This window comes from Chionomys nivalis, chromosome 6, assembly GCF_950005125.1.
Source record: "Chionomys nivalis chromosome 6, mChiNiv1.1, whole genome shotgun sequence".
NCBI lineage: Eukaryota > Metazoa > Chordata > Mammalia > Rodentia > Cricetidae > Chionomys > Chionomys nivalis.
Genome location: NC_080091.1, coordinates 67,110,768 through 67,127,915, shown reverse-complemented (window position 1 = coordinate 67,127,915; position 17,148 = coordinate 67,110,768). Strand labels below are relative to the sequence as shown.

The following is a 17,148-nucleotide window of genomic DNA, read 5'->3' as shown; positions in this document are numbered from 1 at the left end:
CTGCATACCTTTATCTGTTCCAAGGACATCACTGTGCCAACATCCCCTATCGTCCGGGAAACACGGATAGCAAACTCCACCTCCATGTGATGCAGACAGGCTCTGGCCAGCTCATTCCATGCTGAGCGGTCATTTAGCATCTTGCATATTTCCCAAGCATCGGAAAACCTAGGATTGAGTACACAGACTGAACCATGGCTCTGCCTTTGCTTGTTACCTACGAGGCAGTCTTTGGGCTGTGTATCACTAAATGTGACATGCTAGACAAACCTAACATTTCTTAACCTATAACCAGCACTTGTGAGTTACGGGGAAAAAAATAGCACACCAAACTTTCTTCCTTCACTTGCATAGACTTGTCCTTACCTTTTTACATATGTGTGTGGGTATAAGTATGTCCAGTTGCGTGCGGCCATTGAGGCCAGAGGAAGACACTGAGTATCTTGCTCTATCATTTTTTGCCTTAGTTCCTTGACTGTATGTAGGCTTCATGGTTTTGCAGTGAGGCTGGGTCGGCAGCCCAGATACTCCCAGCTTTGTACATGGGTACCAGATCCTTGGGCATCAAGTGCTCTTAGCCACTAAGCACCTCCCAGTCCCTCTCATACCTCCTCCTACTAGTCAGAATTTACTGTTATCAGCCCCTTCCCGCCACCAATTAACAACAAATTCTAGTTTTAAAACTCCACATGTTGTGGAGTATTTGTAGACTGTGTGGAGATGTCCTTGCTGAGATGTAATAAAAAGCTGAGTGGTCAAAAGCTAGGCAGGGGGTGTAGGTGCGATTTCTGGGGAGAGAAAGAAAGGAGGAATTGAGGCGCACAGAAGATGGGGAGAGGAAACAGGAGGTGCAAGATGAAAAAGAGGTAGAATGTAACCATGTGTTAGAATGTAACCTAATATAAATGGGTTAATTTAAGTTATAAGAGCTAGTTAGGAACAAGTCTAAGTTATAGGTTGAACTTTTATAATTAATAAGAAGTCTCCATTTCACTATTTGGGAGCTGGATAGTGAGACAGAAAAACATTCATTGCATCTACATATAGTTGAAAATGATTTTTGTTCTCACTTAAGTCTACTAAAACCAGTACTCTAGGCTGGGCATGGTGGTGCACACCTTTAATCCCAGTACTTGGGAGGCAGAGGCAGGAGGATCTCTGTGAGGTCATGGTTAGCCTGGTCTACAAACTGAGTTCTAGGATACCTAGGGCTACCTAGAAAGATCGTGTCTCAAAAACAACAAAAACCAACCAACCTCACCTCAAAAACATCAGCATTCCAATGTCACAAATGGATACATTTTATAGTTCAGCAAACTGTGGATAGCACAGATGTTCTCTGCAGCCTGTTGTTTTTCTTTTGTGTGTGTGTTTAGGAAAATACACAGTGGATGGATGGGGAAAGAGGAAAAATATGAGTCTATGGAACAGTGGTTCTCAACCTATGGGTTTCTACCACTTTGGTGTCCAATGACCCTTTCACAGGGTCACCAAAACCATTGGAAAACACAGATATTTATATTATGATTCATAATGGTAGCAAAATTACAGTTATGAAGCAGCAACAAAACAATTTATGGTTGGGGGAGTCGCCACACGATGAGGAACTGTATTTCAGGTGGCAGCATCAGGAAGGTTGAGAACCACTGTAAGAGAAGATGATGAGGTCGTGTGGAAATTTATAAATACAAGTTTACATCGAAGACAGATTTTTATTTGTTTTGTTTGGTTGAGACAGGCTAGGCTGGCTTCAAACTTGAGATCATCTCAAGTGTTGGGATTCCAGGAGCAGGTTACTACACTCAGCTACCAAGGACAGTTTATTTGTTTTCTTTTGAACCACGCCAGGGATGGATCCCAGGGCCCTGGGCACAATAGGGAAGTACTCTGCCACCAAGCTAAAGACCTAACCCTATAGACAATTTCTGGAGTCAGTATGGGTGGTGGTAAAACTCATGTGAGCGATTCAACCCGGAAGAATAAATACAGAAGATTCCAAGAGTTTATGGAACCCTGTGGAACTTATTCAGGAGCCCCAAGGAACTCACAGTGGCCCCAGGTAAGAGGGAAAAAACAAAGAAAAAGAAATCTCAAGCAAGGCAAAAATCAAACCTCATCATTTGTTTAATAATTAGAACTTTCCAGTGATGTGGGATTTCCCTCTGTATGCTGTGAATATGTTCTATTATCATTGGTTAATAAAGAAGATGCTTTGGCCTGGGCAGAATAGAGCTAGGCGGAAAAACTGAACTGAATGCAGGGAGAAAAGAAGGCGGAGTCAGGGAAATGCCATATAGCTGTCGAATGAGACAGACGTGCTGGGACCTTGCCAGTAAAACACAAGCCTCATGTTAAAATATAAAATAATAGAAATGGGTTAATTTAAGGTGTAAGAGTTAGTTAATAAGAAGCCTAAGCTAATAGGCCAAGCAATGTTTTAATTAATATAGTTTCTATGTGATTATTTCGGGTCTGGGTGGCTGAGAACAAACAAGTAGCCTCCTACTACATTCCAATAAGGGGACTATTTGTGACTCTGACTGCTTCTCTCATAATAAAGCACTTATAGAAATCACACCCGACAATAGCACTTCCATTAGAATTTATGTTTTCATATGCACTGTCATCTTGTGTGTGTGTACGCATGTTTGTGTACCTCAGGTGTACACATGTGTATGGCACAGTGTGTAGAGGCCAGAGGACAGTCTTAGGTTTGGTCCTCAAATGCCATTCACCTTTTTTTTTGTTGCTGTTGTTGTTTTGAGACAAGGTCTCTAAGTTTGCTAAGCAGACTAGGCTGACTGGGAGAGAGCCCCAGAACTTCAGCAGCGCTCATGCTGCGATGCCCAGCTGCTTTAGAGTGTGGCTTCTAGGGACTGAACTCGGTCCTCATGTTTACAAGGCAAGCACTTTAATAACCAAGCTATCTCTCCAGCCCCTCTTATCCGTTATCTAAGCCTCAACACAGCCCATGAGACAACCACTATTCCCATCTTTTGAGCAGGACACCAAGGCAAACAAGCCGCTGTCAATCATTTTCACTCCTCCTTACCGCTTGAGCATCAGGGTCTGCATCAGCATCTGCCTCAGGTCACTAGGCTCTGCATCTTTTATGTTGTCAAGGAAGCTGTGGGTGCTGAGGTAGATGGAGTTGATTTTCCCACTCTGAGTCTGGCAGGTCAGTTCTCCATTGTATAACAGCAAAGGTTTGTGGGAGAAGGGAAGTTTAGTGCCACCAGCCAAAATAACCTTGGATCCTGTATCAGAAAAGAGACCCTTAATACCTCAAGCCAATGGCTGGCACAGATATTAGATAGTTTTCAATTTCACTACAATGGAAATTCATTTATCAGAAAAAAAGTACATAAATGATTTGGTACCTTGGATGGTGTCCTTGTGAAACACGTAAGTGTACACCTTATCATCATCATAAGCAATAAATACACCTTTATCCATTGGCCAATTTTCCCAAAGAACACCTTTAATGGTTGGTGAGAAGTCTGGAATCTCATAGGTAGCATCATTAACCTACAAGACAGGATTTACAAATTTGCCTCACATGTCTGTCATTACAACCTGCCCTGTTAAGAGTCTGTCTGCAGCCTCAGCAGGCATGGCTTACCAGCCCACCTCCAACCCAACACCACTCTGACCCCAGCTTTCCACAGTAGGAGAACTTCTCTTCCGATTCCTATACTATATCAGGCTTGGAAAAAACCCTGAAAACCCAACCAACCAACCAAACAAAACAACAGTTCCCGGGAAAATCCAGGGCTTGATAATTGGACTAGGTTATGGAAAAAACTGCAAGTTTAGACACAACGGCTCTAAGTTACTAAAAAGTTGATGCTGCTCAAGATGTATGGAGCAACTTTTCTGGTGTGTTGTTTGTGAGTCAAGACTTGAGTGGCTGAGGCTAGCCTGGGCTACATAGTATACTAACATCCAGTCTCAATGACAATCTCTGTGAGCCTGATATAAAAATTACAGAATAACAGGGAAGTTTTCCTGACATTGCTCACTGACACAATATGGCACAGATGACATCCAAGGACTATAAGACCTGACTCTGTGGAAGGGAAAACTTTATTTGATGAATACTTTATTAAAAGAAACTTTTTTAGCAAGTGTGGTGGCACACACCTTAAATCCCAGCCCTGAGACAGGCAGGTGGATCACTGTAAGTTTGAATCCATAGTGGTCTATATAGCAAGTTCCAAGACAGACAGAGCTATATAATGGAGAGATCCTGTCTCAGAAACAAACAAAACAGTAACAACAAAACCCTTTTCTACTTAATTGCATTAAAACATGAGCGTTTTAAGTTTTGTCTTGTTTCCCCAGCACTGGCAGTTGAGCCCAGAGCATAGGAAAGCTTGCTAGACAAGCATTTTGCCATCACTGAGTTAAACCTCAGCTCACAGTTTCAAATTTTCTAGACTTACAGGACAGTAAACAAATCCATCACTTTTCTCATCAATGAAAACTAATCTGGTTCCATTTGGATCAGGAAAAAGCTTTTTCACACCAACAGGATGTCGATAGTCATTGACAAACTGCCAGTCCTCGATGAAGAAATACTGAATGATGCCAGTCTGGAAAAGAGCAAGAAAAAGGAAGTTCGGTCAGGGAATTTAAGATGTGGTTAAGGAAATACTGACTTTTCACATTTAATTTAGATAATTTTAAAAGAAAAACATTACTTTTGATAAAGGAGATAATGCACTTAATATATATGGGAAGCACAGACTCTGGAGAAATGAAATGGGATTCAGAAGTAATTCAATAATCTAGTGACTATAATATGTTTAGTGATATGTGGTCACATCGATTTAGAGATTTCCTACTTGCTAGAGAAACTTTCAAAAACAAAACAGTAAACTCCAGTGATACCACCAACTACAGGCAGACTGGGCACCGGGCAACACTGCCAATTTACAGGCAGGCTGGGCAGTCAGAGACACAAACTACATGGCAGGCTGGCAGTCTTGTGAAAGGCTGTCCAGGTCACCCTCACACAACTACCTTGGAGAAACTTCCAGAAAGCAGATCCTTGCCTGCTTCCAGGGATGCATGGAGTCATCCAATTTCCTCAGGGTTTAGCTCTGAGTCTGAACCGCCTCGCTGTGGTGCTGGCTCCTTCTGTCTAGTGCAGCCCTGTAGACTACAGAGGCCTGCATGCCAATCTGGCTTTGCTGTGTACACCCCTGGCACTTGCTGTCTCCCTACTCGTCTATGGAAAAAGTAGAGTCAAGCCAAATCAACTGCCCAGGACGTACTGAGCAGCCTGCCAGCCTTCCCTGGTGAAATCTACAAAACATGGAAGGGAAAAGTATTTACTCAATTCTAATAAATGCCTCCAGAAAGTTGAAGATGACTAACTCGTTTTCTGAGGTCAGTATTGCCCTGATACCAAGACTAGGTAAAGGCACCATATAAACAAGAAACCAGTAGGCCACGCCTTTGATGCCAGCATGGGCAGAGGCAGGTGGATTTCTGTGGTTCAAGGCCATCTTACTTTACTTGAATGTTCCAGGCCAGCAAGGGCTACACAGTGAGACCCCACCTCACAAAACAAAACCAACCCCCCCAAAACTAAAACTGTAGTACAACAGAGCTGGAGAGATTGTCAGCAGTTAAACCACTGGCTGCTCTCAGCGGACCTGAGTCAAATTCCCAGAACCAGCCGTGGCTTCCAACTACATGAAACTCCAGGGGATCTGACAGCCTTTACTGGCGTCAGAGAGCACCAAGCACATATGTGGTACACAAACATAACATGCAGATAAAACACAAACACCCAAGAGATCAAATTTAGACCAAGGTTTAGCAAACGAATGTAACAGTATGTAAAAAGGAGATTACATTAGCACCCATGAGGGGAGGTGGGGCCGGAAGAGCTGTCCACAGCTAGCAGGTCATAGAAGCGACATCTGAGCCCCAAATATCAGACTGCAGAGTCTACCCTCTGCATTATGCAGTTCTCTTAGTTAGGGTTTCTGTTGCTGCAACAAAACACCATGAATAAAAAGCAAGTTGGGGAGGAAAAGGTTTATTTGGCTTACACTTCCAGATCATACTTCTTTATTGGAGGAAGTCAGAACAGGAACATGAGCAGGGCAGGAATCTGGAGGCAGGAGCTAATGCAGAGGCCATGGAGGGGTGATGCTTACTGAGTTGCTTCCCCTGGCTTGTTCAGCCTGACTTCTTAGAGAACCCAGGACCACAAGTGCTGGGCCCTGCCCCATTGATCACTAATTGCGAAAACACTTTACAGCTGGATCTCAAAGAGATATTTCCTCAATTGAGGCTTCTCCCCCTCTGATGACTCTAGCTTGGGTTAAGCTGATACACAAAACTAACCAGTACAGTAATCAAAACTGCTTAAAATCACCAAGCACTGATACTAGCCAATTAAGCCATCTAGGTTCTACATAAGTGTGTAACTGATCACAGACGTCTTTATTTGTATTGAATCTGTGTTCCAGAAGCTCATACGTACATCTGTTCCATAGATGAGGAAATCACTAGTTAGGGCGTGGCATAAGATCCGGCACTTATCATCCACTGCTGGGAAGAGCCGAGTCTCACGTTCTTCTTGAGCATCCAAGATTTCATTTTCTATCTAAAATATGAAGATTAGTTCCTAAATAAGGTTCCTAACACAGCAACCCTTTAATACAGTTCCTCCTGTTGTGGTGACCCCAATCATAAAGTTGCTTCATTCCTACTTCATAACTGTAATTTTGCTACTGTTATGGATTGTAATGTAAATATCTGATGTGACCCCTAAAGGTTCCTTGATTTATCTGAGTAAATAAGGTGTATAGCTAGGGAGAAGTGTCTTTTTCCCAAGTTCAACTACATATTAGAAGCTCAAACTACCATATGCCAGCTCAGGCACAAAACATAACAGCTGGCCCAAAGGGCAGCCCGAGCATCCTTTTTTAGTGGGAAGCTTATGTGCAAAAGGTTCATCAGCTAGTTTCATTGGCTCCCGAATACAGAGTCTGGAAACAGATGTGTGCTATGCCCTGGTCTAGACTCCTGCCCCCACAGGTGCCAGTCTCTCTGGCATGAACAACAATAGGCACAGTTAGGTGGACCCCCGCATGCAACAAGCACAGAAGTGAGCGCATGCTCTTTAGGTGCTCATAGCTCCTTCTAGATGCAGATTATCAACGGGATCATCTCACAACAGTTAATGTTGTAAGCAGCACTCTTGGTGCTTACCAGGCTTCCAGGGCTCAGGAAGTCAACTGAACATCACACACAGCCAGGTAAGGACTTTGTTCATCCTTTACCCACGCTGGGTTTTCTAGTTAGTCTCTACATTCTTGCTTCCCAGCCACAGTGTCTGATAATGGGACATCAAACTTAGGCTTCCGGGAAAGGAGGATTATACTTACCAAATGTAACTGGATTTTTCCTTCAAAGAGTGCGGCTGCATAGTCAGAATGAAGGCAAATGCTGGCTACCGTTCCCAGATATTCCACATCTTTTAACTTTTTTACAACTGCATCAATTTAAAAAACATTTAAACACATTAAGTTATAGGTAAAAGTACTGCATCTATTTACTCACAAATGATTGTTCAATGTATACTTTGGCAAGGATCTTCTGAACAAAAACCTGTTTTATCCACTCTAAAGAAACTCTTAGTTGCCATGTAAGTTACCCTCTGGGAGTCCCTTGTGGTCCATAAGAAACAAAACAACAGTAGATAAAATCACGAGCAGAAGAAACCATGCCTTAAGTAACAAGAATGGAGTTTTCTACTTAATGGGTCACTTCTCAGGGCTTTTTATCTGACTTTGAACTGGGGAAAAGAATAGATAGAAGAGACAATGAACGATCAAGTTCCCTTTATATGGAAATAGCATTATTCAAAGAACAAAATGGGAAGCAATGGACATCCCTGGTTAAGCATCTTCCAGGCTAAGGTGTGCTTCAACAGAGCCATTGTGCAGAATGAGATCACAAATGCTTAATTTTGTCTCATCAGCTTCATGATCCCTTTAAAGCAGCTTTATCTTCTAGATTAAGTCAAGCTCACAGGGTAGCTACAATCCTTTAGCAGAAAGGGACATTCAACCTAGGGTCTAGCAAAGAATGCAATCTGTCTAGACACTATGCAAAGGATTTAGAGTGGAAACAGAGCCATCTAAGTTAAGAAAGAGATGTCAGGATGAAAATAAATGGAAGACTCAGTCTCAAAAATCACTTCTAGTGCTTTCTAAATAGTACAGAAGTAGAATGGTATACGAGAATACAACACTTGGATTTAGACTTGCCGTTTTCACCAAGGACATAGAACCAAGCTCGATTGTTCATGCCCACAGCCAGATGATAGAGACCCACGGCGACAAAGTTGGGCTCCACATCAACGGAAACTGTGATTGGTGGCTCCTACAACACAGGATTGTAGCAGTAGTGAACCAACTGCCAAAACTGTTTCAATTCATAAACGAAGGACAGACAGTAGGATTTACATACTCCTTCAATGAGGTTGGCCACAGTGACCTCAAGGAGGGAGGTGAGGTAGGCAATCCTTGTGTGGCAAGCGTCCCCAAGGATGGGCAGCTTGGTCAGGAAGACGTGGAGTGAGCCTCTTTGGGTAGACAGTGCTAGCAGCTGGCCATCATCAGTCCAGGATAGGGTACCCAACCCTGAAACAATGCACAAAATAAACCATTGTCCAAATCTGCAATACACGGTGGCATGCAATCAAATAAATAGTTTCATGCAATAGGCATAAAAACTTTAGATGTGTTCTTTCCTAAATCATCTTGCTATTTCACTATTTACTTCCCATATTCACATTAATAGGAGAATATGGGCACTGAGTCATTTGCTATGACTCAAACAAAAGTATACATCCATTGTACAATTGGGATTAAAGTTTGCTATAAGCCTCTGGTGGTACCCAGGCATATTCACAACCTCTTAGTCAAGTAGTACAGCTTATCACAGTTCCTAAAGTAAAGAGCCTATTTTAGGGAGCTTCGCGGAAAGGTGTTAATTCTGCCCATAAGAATGCAACAATCGTTATTTTCCATAACTACAATGACAAAATACAAGTTAGCTTTGCCAAGACCAATACCTTTATTTTCGTCATCCAGATTAATTATAGCATACATGTCTCTTAATTCTGTTAAATCGTGGATTTTTACACTGAAAGTAAAGAAAAAGGAGCATCTATTTTTATTTAGTTTCATTCTGGCATTTTTTGCACATTGTTTTTAATCAACCCTCCTCGCTACCCCTGCTGCTGGACCCTCTCCTCTCCTCTTCCCACCCCTGCCCCTGCCCCTGCTCCTGGACCCTCCCTCTCCCCCACCCCTGGCCCTGCTGCTGGACCTTCCCTCTCCCCCACCCCTAGCCCTGCTGCTGGACCCTCCCTCCTCCCACTTCCCTCCCTCATCCGGCTAGGCATTCTCGTCTCTACAGCTTCAGTTCGCAGTGAATAGCCCCTTCATGGGCCCTCGATGTGCCCTGGAGCCCACTTCAGATTTCAGGCTGCTGTCAACACTGGCTAGGAAAGACTGGCAGACAAATGGGGTTCTCCCTGCTGAGCTATGGCACATGAATTCTGGTCTCGTCCTGTGATTGGCCTGCTATTACTTAATTTTCAAAGCCCTTCAATCTGTACACCTGCCCTGGTTTACAGCTGGGTCAGCAGGAGCAGCAGATGGAGCATGCTCAGTCCATGGAATCCCAAACTCACATTTTAGTTTTAGACTGATTTTCTAGCATATTCCATTTTATTCTTCTGTTCTGAGGCATGAAACCTTTAGGTGTTTTCTTTGTTAAACAGTCTTCTATTTCACTATACATTATCAAGAGACTATGAGCGCTGACCATCTGAATATGAGCAGGGAAACAGGGGACTTAAATTTTTTCATTGTATCATGAAAAAGAAGCCAAGGAAGTGTGAATGGCAGATGCACACCAACCACAAAATTCTGTTGATTCTCTTGAGTATCCTCCTGTGGTGGTTTGAATAGGAATGGCCCCCACAGATTCATGTGTATGAATGCTTGGCCCATGAGAAATTGGAACTATTAGGAGGTGTGGTCTTGATGGAGGAGGTGCGTTACCCTGGGGGTTGGCTTTGAAGTCTCAGATGCTCAAGCTACACTCAGTGTGGGACTCACTCTCCTTCAGCTGCCTGCAGGTCAAGATGTAGCGCTCTCAGCTCCTTCTCCAGCACCACGTCTGCCTGCACGCTGCCATGCTTCCTGCCATGAGGATAATGGGCTAAACTTCTAAAACTGTAAGTCAGCCCCAATTAAGTGTTTTCCTTTATAAGACTTGGCATGGTCATAATGTCTCTTCATAGCAACAGAAACCCTAAGACATCCCTACATTCCCAGAAATATGTGACTCTAACTAACCAGTTATCTCCAGATGTAGCAGCTTTGTTCAGAGTCTGGGACAGGGCCACGCTGGTTAGATTATCCTTATGGTCACGAGTCTTAAATATCTCTTGCCCAACTTCTGGAAAGTGAGTAGAAATGGCCAGAAATGTCCCACGGGAAAAGCCAATCATGATGTAGCCATCACCATACCTACAGCAGCCAAGTGATCACAAGATTAAAAAGGAGATGAACTATCAAGGGCAAAATGGCAAAACCCTTAATATGATAGAATATAATTCAGAGGCCCTACTGTGTATCAGATAACATGCTGGGTGGTGTTACACGTGAAATCAGACTGCAATGTTGCAATGAGGAGAATACCATACATACAATTTAATGTTACAGACAGGCAAACAGCATCAGTAAGAAAACACACTGGCTTTTTTTTTCTATAATTAGTTCTTTGTACATACCAACTATAGCAGACGATGTTGCCATAGGCTTGTTGAAACTCCAGATCAACTGGGTTATCTGGTTCATTCAGATAAAAAAGAAACAACATTTTCTTGCCAACTACTGCACTTATCTGCCAGGAGAGATCAGGAGATCGTGGAATGAGTTACTCAGAATTTCACGAGAAGACTATCGAGCAAGTCCAAACAGCCAACCCCATACGAGCACAGTGAGCCAAAGCTGGATGTGCTAAATGCTATCATTAGTATAAAATCTAACAAAAATAGCCAAAAGCATTTATGATGGAGAGTCTGTCAAGGTCTCTGGCTTTATGCATTTTCAGTATCCCTCTGAGCTACACTACAATGCCTTTGTGGATGTCTTTTGAACTCTCTACACCTCTCGTCAGTTACTGTGCTCTTTAGGAAAGTGATCCTGGTATAGTTCTGCTGCAGCTGAATTCACTTTTGCAGTACAGAATTTTCCATTCTAAGAGGCTATTTTATCATGAGCCAGCCAGGAGGATTATAGGTGTGCTCTTCTACAGGTAAGCTAGCTAACTACCATTACTTTCTATCACCTGCAGGTGAGTACGCCTGAAAAAGGATCCCTATGTTACCCACACAAAATCAGAACTAACTATAATTCTCACTGGAGGTGATCTTTATGTCCAGGAGAGAAAAGTGTTTATCTTATTTTAAAGATGATAGTTGGCAACGGGTGGTGGCGCATGCCTTTAATCCCAGCACTTTGGGAGGCAGAGGCAGATGGATCTCTGTGAGTTCAAGGCCAGCCTGGTCTACAAGAGCTAGTTCCAGGACAGGCTCCAAAGCTACAGAGAAACCCTGTCTCGAAAAACAAAAAACAAAAACAAAACAAAAAGATACTTGGCTATATTTCCTGGATTCCAAAATGTTAACTACAACAGCATCAAATCAAAACATAGCCTTTCAGGAAATGATGAAATTACCTTACATATTTTTATGTTTATTATGAAAATTATCTGGATTCTAGAATATAATAGTACAGCAAGGAAATTGTACATGTTAAAGAAGCACAAGCTATGATCTGTTTACCATCAGGAATGTGGAAAAAAACCTTAAATCACATAGAAATCATTTTCCCATTTTTTTTAAATTTTTTTTGTTTTGTTTTTGAGACAGCCATTTCTCTGTGTGGCCCTGGCTGTCCTAGAACTCACTCTATAGACCAGGCTGGCTTTAAACTCCGAGATCCCCTGCCTCTGCCTTCCAAGTGCTGGGATTAAAGGTATGCGCCATCACCTCTGGCTTTATTGTTTCCATTCTTAAAGGAATCTCTGTGTTTTCTCTAGCACAGAAATGGACACAGCAACAGTAGCCATAACAGGAAACGTCCTCATCTGCTGGGATGGAGGAAGTTCGCAATGGCAAACACAACTTTGAGGTCTGAGAGATGAGGCTTATCTTGGTTAAGAAACAACAAACATAACTTATCAAAGTCTGAGCCAGCCAAGAAAACGGAACTGGATACACGGCAAAACTCCCAGAATGATTGGGTGAGGGCTTGAATTGGAATGCTTACTGTGTTCTCAGCAGAAGAAATTCGGTCATCGGTCTTGCTGGTGGAGAACTTGATGTCACTTGGCTCTGATTTCACCGGTGTCTGGAGGGGGGGGGGTAAGACATCATCACTGTGCACAGACTCAGCAATCAAGTCACTCTCATCAGGGTGGAGCTCGGGGACAGGACACATACCAAGCATGGCATGACTGAAGCCCTGGGTTCAATTCAGAATACCTTCCCTCTCTCAAACAAACCTTAGAGAGTGATTCTGATGATTAATAAAACATGAAGCTTGCTAGGCGGTGGTGGTGCAAGCATTTAATCATAGCACTTGGGAGGCAGAGGCAAGCAGATCTCTGTGAGTTCAAGGCCAGCCTGGACAGAGCAAGATCCAAAACAGTCTTCACAGCTACACAGAGAAACCCTGTCTTGAAAAAACAAACACCCCAAAACCAAACTCAACCAACCAAACTAACAAACAAAAGCTCCATAAAGCTTGCTTTTATTTATGACTAAATTTGGATTATGAACCTTAAAATTCTACTGCCAAATACCTAGAAATTCTGGGTGAAACAGAATGTGTGTTTTTCTTAAATGGAAAGTTAAGCTCAAGGGAGGATTTACAGAGATCAGCAGCAAATACCACACTGAAGGCAGCATGCATGTGTGCTCAAGCTGCAGCTTCCAGTGTGGCTGGAGACAGAAGGGCGGCAGGGGATCTGCTTCTTAGCTGTGGTCCAGGTCAGAAAATCCAACATTCATCACAAGAACGTAACCCACGCCCTCCTCTCCTATCCTCACTAGAGTCTGCAGTTCCGGCATATACACCGAGCAGTCTGGGAGCTCCTCTGGGGGGAAATTATATGAAAGGTGGAAGAAGCCGGGCCTACCATACCCTGAAGGCTTGGGCCAAATGCTCCAAGTCTGATTAAACCCTGCAGAAAATGAGCTTAAAGTTCAAAAGAACGGTACTCATTGAGGAACAAGACACCAAAAGTCCCTAAAACACAATCACGAGAGAGCGGGAGTGAGACAGATTATATAATAAACACTTTAAAGAGACACAGGGCTACTCATAAAAATGAGAAAGGGATGGGATGTAAAATAAATAAATAAACTAAAAAATAATAAAGGTGGGCTGGAGAGATGGCTCAGTGGTTAAGAGCATTGCCTGCTCTTCCAATTCCCAGCAACCATATGGTGGCTCACAACCATCTGTAAAGAGGTCTGGCTCCCTCTTCTGGCCTTCAGGCATACACACAGATAGAATGTTGTCTACATAATAAATAAATATTAAAAAAAATAATAATAAAGGTTTTTAAATGTTTCAGTAAACCGCACTTTTTATTTTAGATATTTTATGGGTATGATTTTGGCTTGCAGGTATGTCTGTGCTCCATATGTGTACCTGGTGCCCTCACAGGTCACATGAGGCTGATGAAACAGGAGTTATCAAAGGTTGGGAGCTGCCACATGGGTGCTGGAATCGAACCTGGGTCTTCTGGAAGAACAAGTGCTCATCACTGCTCAGCCAGTGTCTGTAGTCCAGCAGACTATACTTCTGTGCTATAGGAGATGCATTTGCCGGCGAGGCTCTAACAATGGCAGGGGTTGGCTGCTGTGGCCTATGTAGCTTTGACAGTTTTTTCAAATGTCCACCCCGAAGGGGTATATCATTTTTATCTACAGTTTTATAACAGTTTTATAACACATGGTCACAACATATATCATTTTGTCAGTGTGACAGGTGAGCAACAATGTCTCAGCAATGCTTTGTCATTCCATAATTACGAGTTTCATCATTATCATCTGTGAATTATTTTTCCATGTATACATTACCTTTGAATACATTTCAAGTAGGATTTTAAAAGAACTACCAAGTACTTTCTAAAAACAAAATGTAGAATTATTAAATTTAAAACTTCCAGGAGGCTGAGGCAGAAGTATGGTCATGTGTTTAAAACAAGCCTGGATTACATAATGAGTCCCAGGCTAGCCTGGGCTACAGAGTGAGGCCCTGTCTCAAATGCAAAAAACAGCAGGCTAGGGATGGTTCAGTGGTAGGGCGTTTGCCGCGCACACATGGGGCCTTAGGTTCAAACCCTGAAACTGCAAAACCAAGACAAAACAGCCAAACCGATCTCGAGACTCCACAGCTGATGTATAAGCTGAGCAGGACGGGGCGGGGGCAAGCCAAGCACGAGTGACACTGGAGTGACTCTGAACCAGGACAGAGTCACCGAATGAAGCGATAGAAACCTGCAGTGTGTGCTTTGCCTACCACGTGACACCGTAAGTGTATGTCTAGCTTTGGACAGAGACTTCGTAAGGTTAGAAAGTGGAAACAATGATCTTGTACGCAAATACTGGCAAGATGTAATGAACTCTTGTGATGCTCTGTAGAAAAAGTATTCTAAGGTCATTCATGATTCAAGGAACAAATATGTACAACCCCTGACTGGGAAGTCCCCTATGGAAGCACATATAGTATACCTACCTTTCCGTTTCTAAGGGGCACCAGAATAGGCTGCTCCTCATTGGAAGGGTTCTAGAAATCATGCCAAAGCAAACTACTTTTAGAATGCCAGAATCTTAAAAACTATACTAGCTAGAGGCAGTGGCATGACTCAGTGTATAAAAGGTGCTGGGCATCTACGCCTGATGACCTGAGTCTGATCCCCAGAACCCACATAAAGGCGGAAGGGGAGAACTGACTCCACAAAGTTCTTCTGACCGCCTTTCTTGTGTGCGCATGCGCACACGGTAATAATGAATAAAAGCTCTTTTAAAAACATCTACACTAGTGATGCTATGGTTCTCCTCAACATAGCAGAGGCATGCATTTCTGCTTGACTTGTTCTAAGTATCCCAGACACAGAACCAACTCGCTTCTTCCACCTTGTTCACTATAAATCTGCATCTCAGTGCATACTTTGAGTAGCTTGGGCAGCCTGGACTAGGCCGTCCTCTTACCTCTGCTCAGGCTGCTTTGCTTGCACAGAATGACAGACACTGCATTAACCGCTAAGGTAAGTTTTCCCGGGGCATCTGGTCGTCTAGGTAGACTAACTCAGGACAGCCCACTGGGGTCAGCTCCTTCACTAATTTCTTCTGTCCTTCCCTGGGGCTGAATGCAGACACGACCCCGGGCACCAGCTCTCAGCTTGCAGATGGGGACGCATCCTAGGAAATAGCAGCGCTAAGATGGAAGGGAGCTGGCAGCCATGTAAGCAGCCGCCTTCTCTATTGTTACGTGAGGAAGCCGGAGGCAAAAACAATACTCCGACTGCCATATTCTTGTAGTCCTTCTGCTTTGGAACTTATAATTCAGTCACAACTGGTTTCCTTCCTTATTTGGTGTTGGTCAGGCCTGACACAGAGCCTTGCGCATGCTGGGTAAGTGCTCTACCTCTGAGCCACACTCCTACCCTGCGTTATAACTTCTGTCTGCACTCTGTCTTGTTCAGGCTGTTTTCTGTTGTTTAAAGATCATAATCTAAATTTTTACCTATCTTTACCATCTCCCAGAGCTATAGAGCTTGCAAGCTGTACCAAGATTTGGTAGCTGATCATGAAAGGCCACGTGAACTTAGTAACAGCCTTGTGGGAGGCCCCGAGGCAGAGGCACCCTAAGCAGCTGCATCTGGATTCCTTGTCGATAACCACGAAACACAGATGTTTTAAGCGCCTGCATTTTGAGATGTTTTGTTATACAGCAGCAACTGATGAATACACGGCATTCCCAATTGTGTGGATGTGGCACAAAGCAAGGTTTATTCATGTGCCTAAGCAGATATTCCAAGAACGTTTCAGTCAATACTAAAGTAAAGACAGTAGTTCAAAAAATAATGTTCCCATTGGTGATATTAGGTAGCTACCAGCAACACAAGTTCCCTTAGTACAATCCTCAGAGGATGAAATCAATCCTGGGAAATTTCAACAGTAGTAGAATTCCATCTTAATTGAAATCTTGTCAGGATTACTTTGGAAATGATTTGACATATCAATAAAAGGTATTGGCTATAGAATAAGAAGCTTGATTCTGAGTCCAGAATCCTCTGGTTCTTAACATTTATCAGCATACATGCATAAAATAAAACTTCACCACAAACATACTCACTGAAACCACAGAACTAATAATTCATTTAATACCAAAGGGGAAAACATATTTCCTTTAACAGATAACATATTCATCTTAAAGAAGAATTTCCTAATAATACACAACAAAGGATTTGGGTGTGCGCATGCAAGTCTGACAGTATGAGTGTTGGTTTGTATCTGGGTGCTGCGCATGTGTATGGGTGCATGGGAACAGACAAAAGTTTCTCACATTTAAAACGAAAGATTGGGGGCTGGAGCGGGTGGAGAGGCAGATGCTCAGTAGCTAAGAGCACTTGTTGCTCTTGCAGAGGACCCAGGTTCAGTTGCAAACCATATGGTTGTTTGCATCATCCAGGAAATTTGACACCCTCTTTTGACTTCTCTGGGTACCAGACATGTATGTGGTATGTACACATAACTGTGGGCAGGTACTCATACACATAGAATAAAATAATATATTTTAAAATATGAAATTATATGCATATTCCACAAAGTGATTTTTTTTTTTTTGCTTTTTTTCAAGACAGGGTTTCTCTGTGTAGCTCTGGCTATCCTGGAACTTGCTCTGTAGACCAGGTTGGCCTCAAACTTGCAGAGATCCACCTGCTTCTGCTTCCCGAGTGCTGGGATTAAAGGCGTGAGCCACCACCACCCAGTGTGACTTAAAATTTGATACATTAGCTTGATAT

The 17,148-nt window shown here is 43.0% G+C and overlaps 1 protein-coding gene across 3 annotated transcripts in view; it reads right to left on the bottom strand.

The window, feature by feature from the left end:
* Positions 1–17,148, bottom strand: part of Wdr19 (WD repeat domain 19) — a 64,313-nt gene that overhangs the window by 31,317 nt on the left and 15,848 nt on the right. For all 3 annotated transcript variants that reach the window (XM_057771019.1, XM_057771018.1, XM_057771020.1), the window contains exons 7-18: positions 12,378–12,458; positions 10,835–10,947; positions 10,398–10,571; positions 9,104–9,174; positions 8,497–8,669; positions 8,295–8,409; positions 7,410–7,516; positions 6,503–6,625; positions 4,446–4,595; positions 3,381–3,528; positions 3,053–3,257; positions 9–168 (exon numbers count right to left, since the gene is read on the bottom strand). In XM_057771019.1, the coding sequence (XP_057627002.1) occupies positions 9–168; positions 3,053–3,257; positions 3,381–3,528; positions 4,446–4,595; positions 6,503–6,625; positions 7,410–7,516; positions 8,295–8,409; positions 8,497–8,669; positions 9,104–9,174; positions 10,398–10,571; positions 10,835–10,947; positions 12,378–12,458 (1,620 nt within the window). The remainder of the gene's footprint in view (positions 1–8; positions 169–3,052; positions 3,258–3,380; positions 3,529–4,445; positions 4,596–6,502; positions 6,626–7,409; positions 7,517–8,294; positions 8,410–8,496; positions 8,670–9,103; positions 9,175–10,397; positions 10,572–10,834; positions 10,948–12,377; positions 12,459–17,148) is intronic.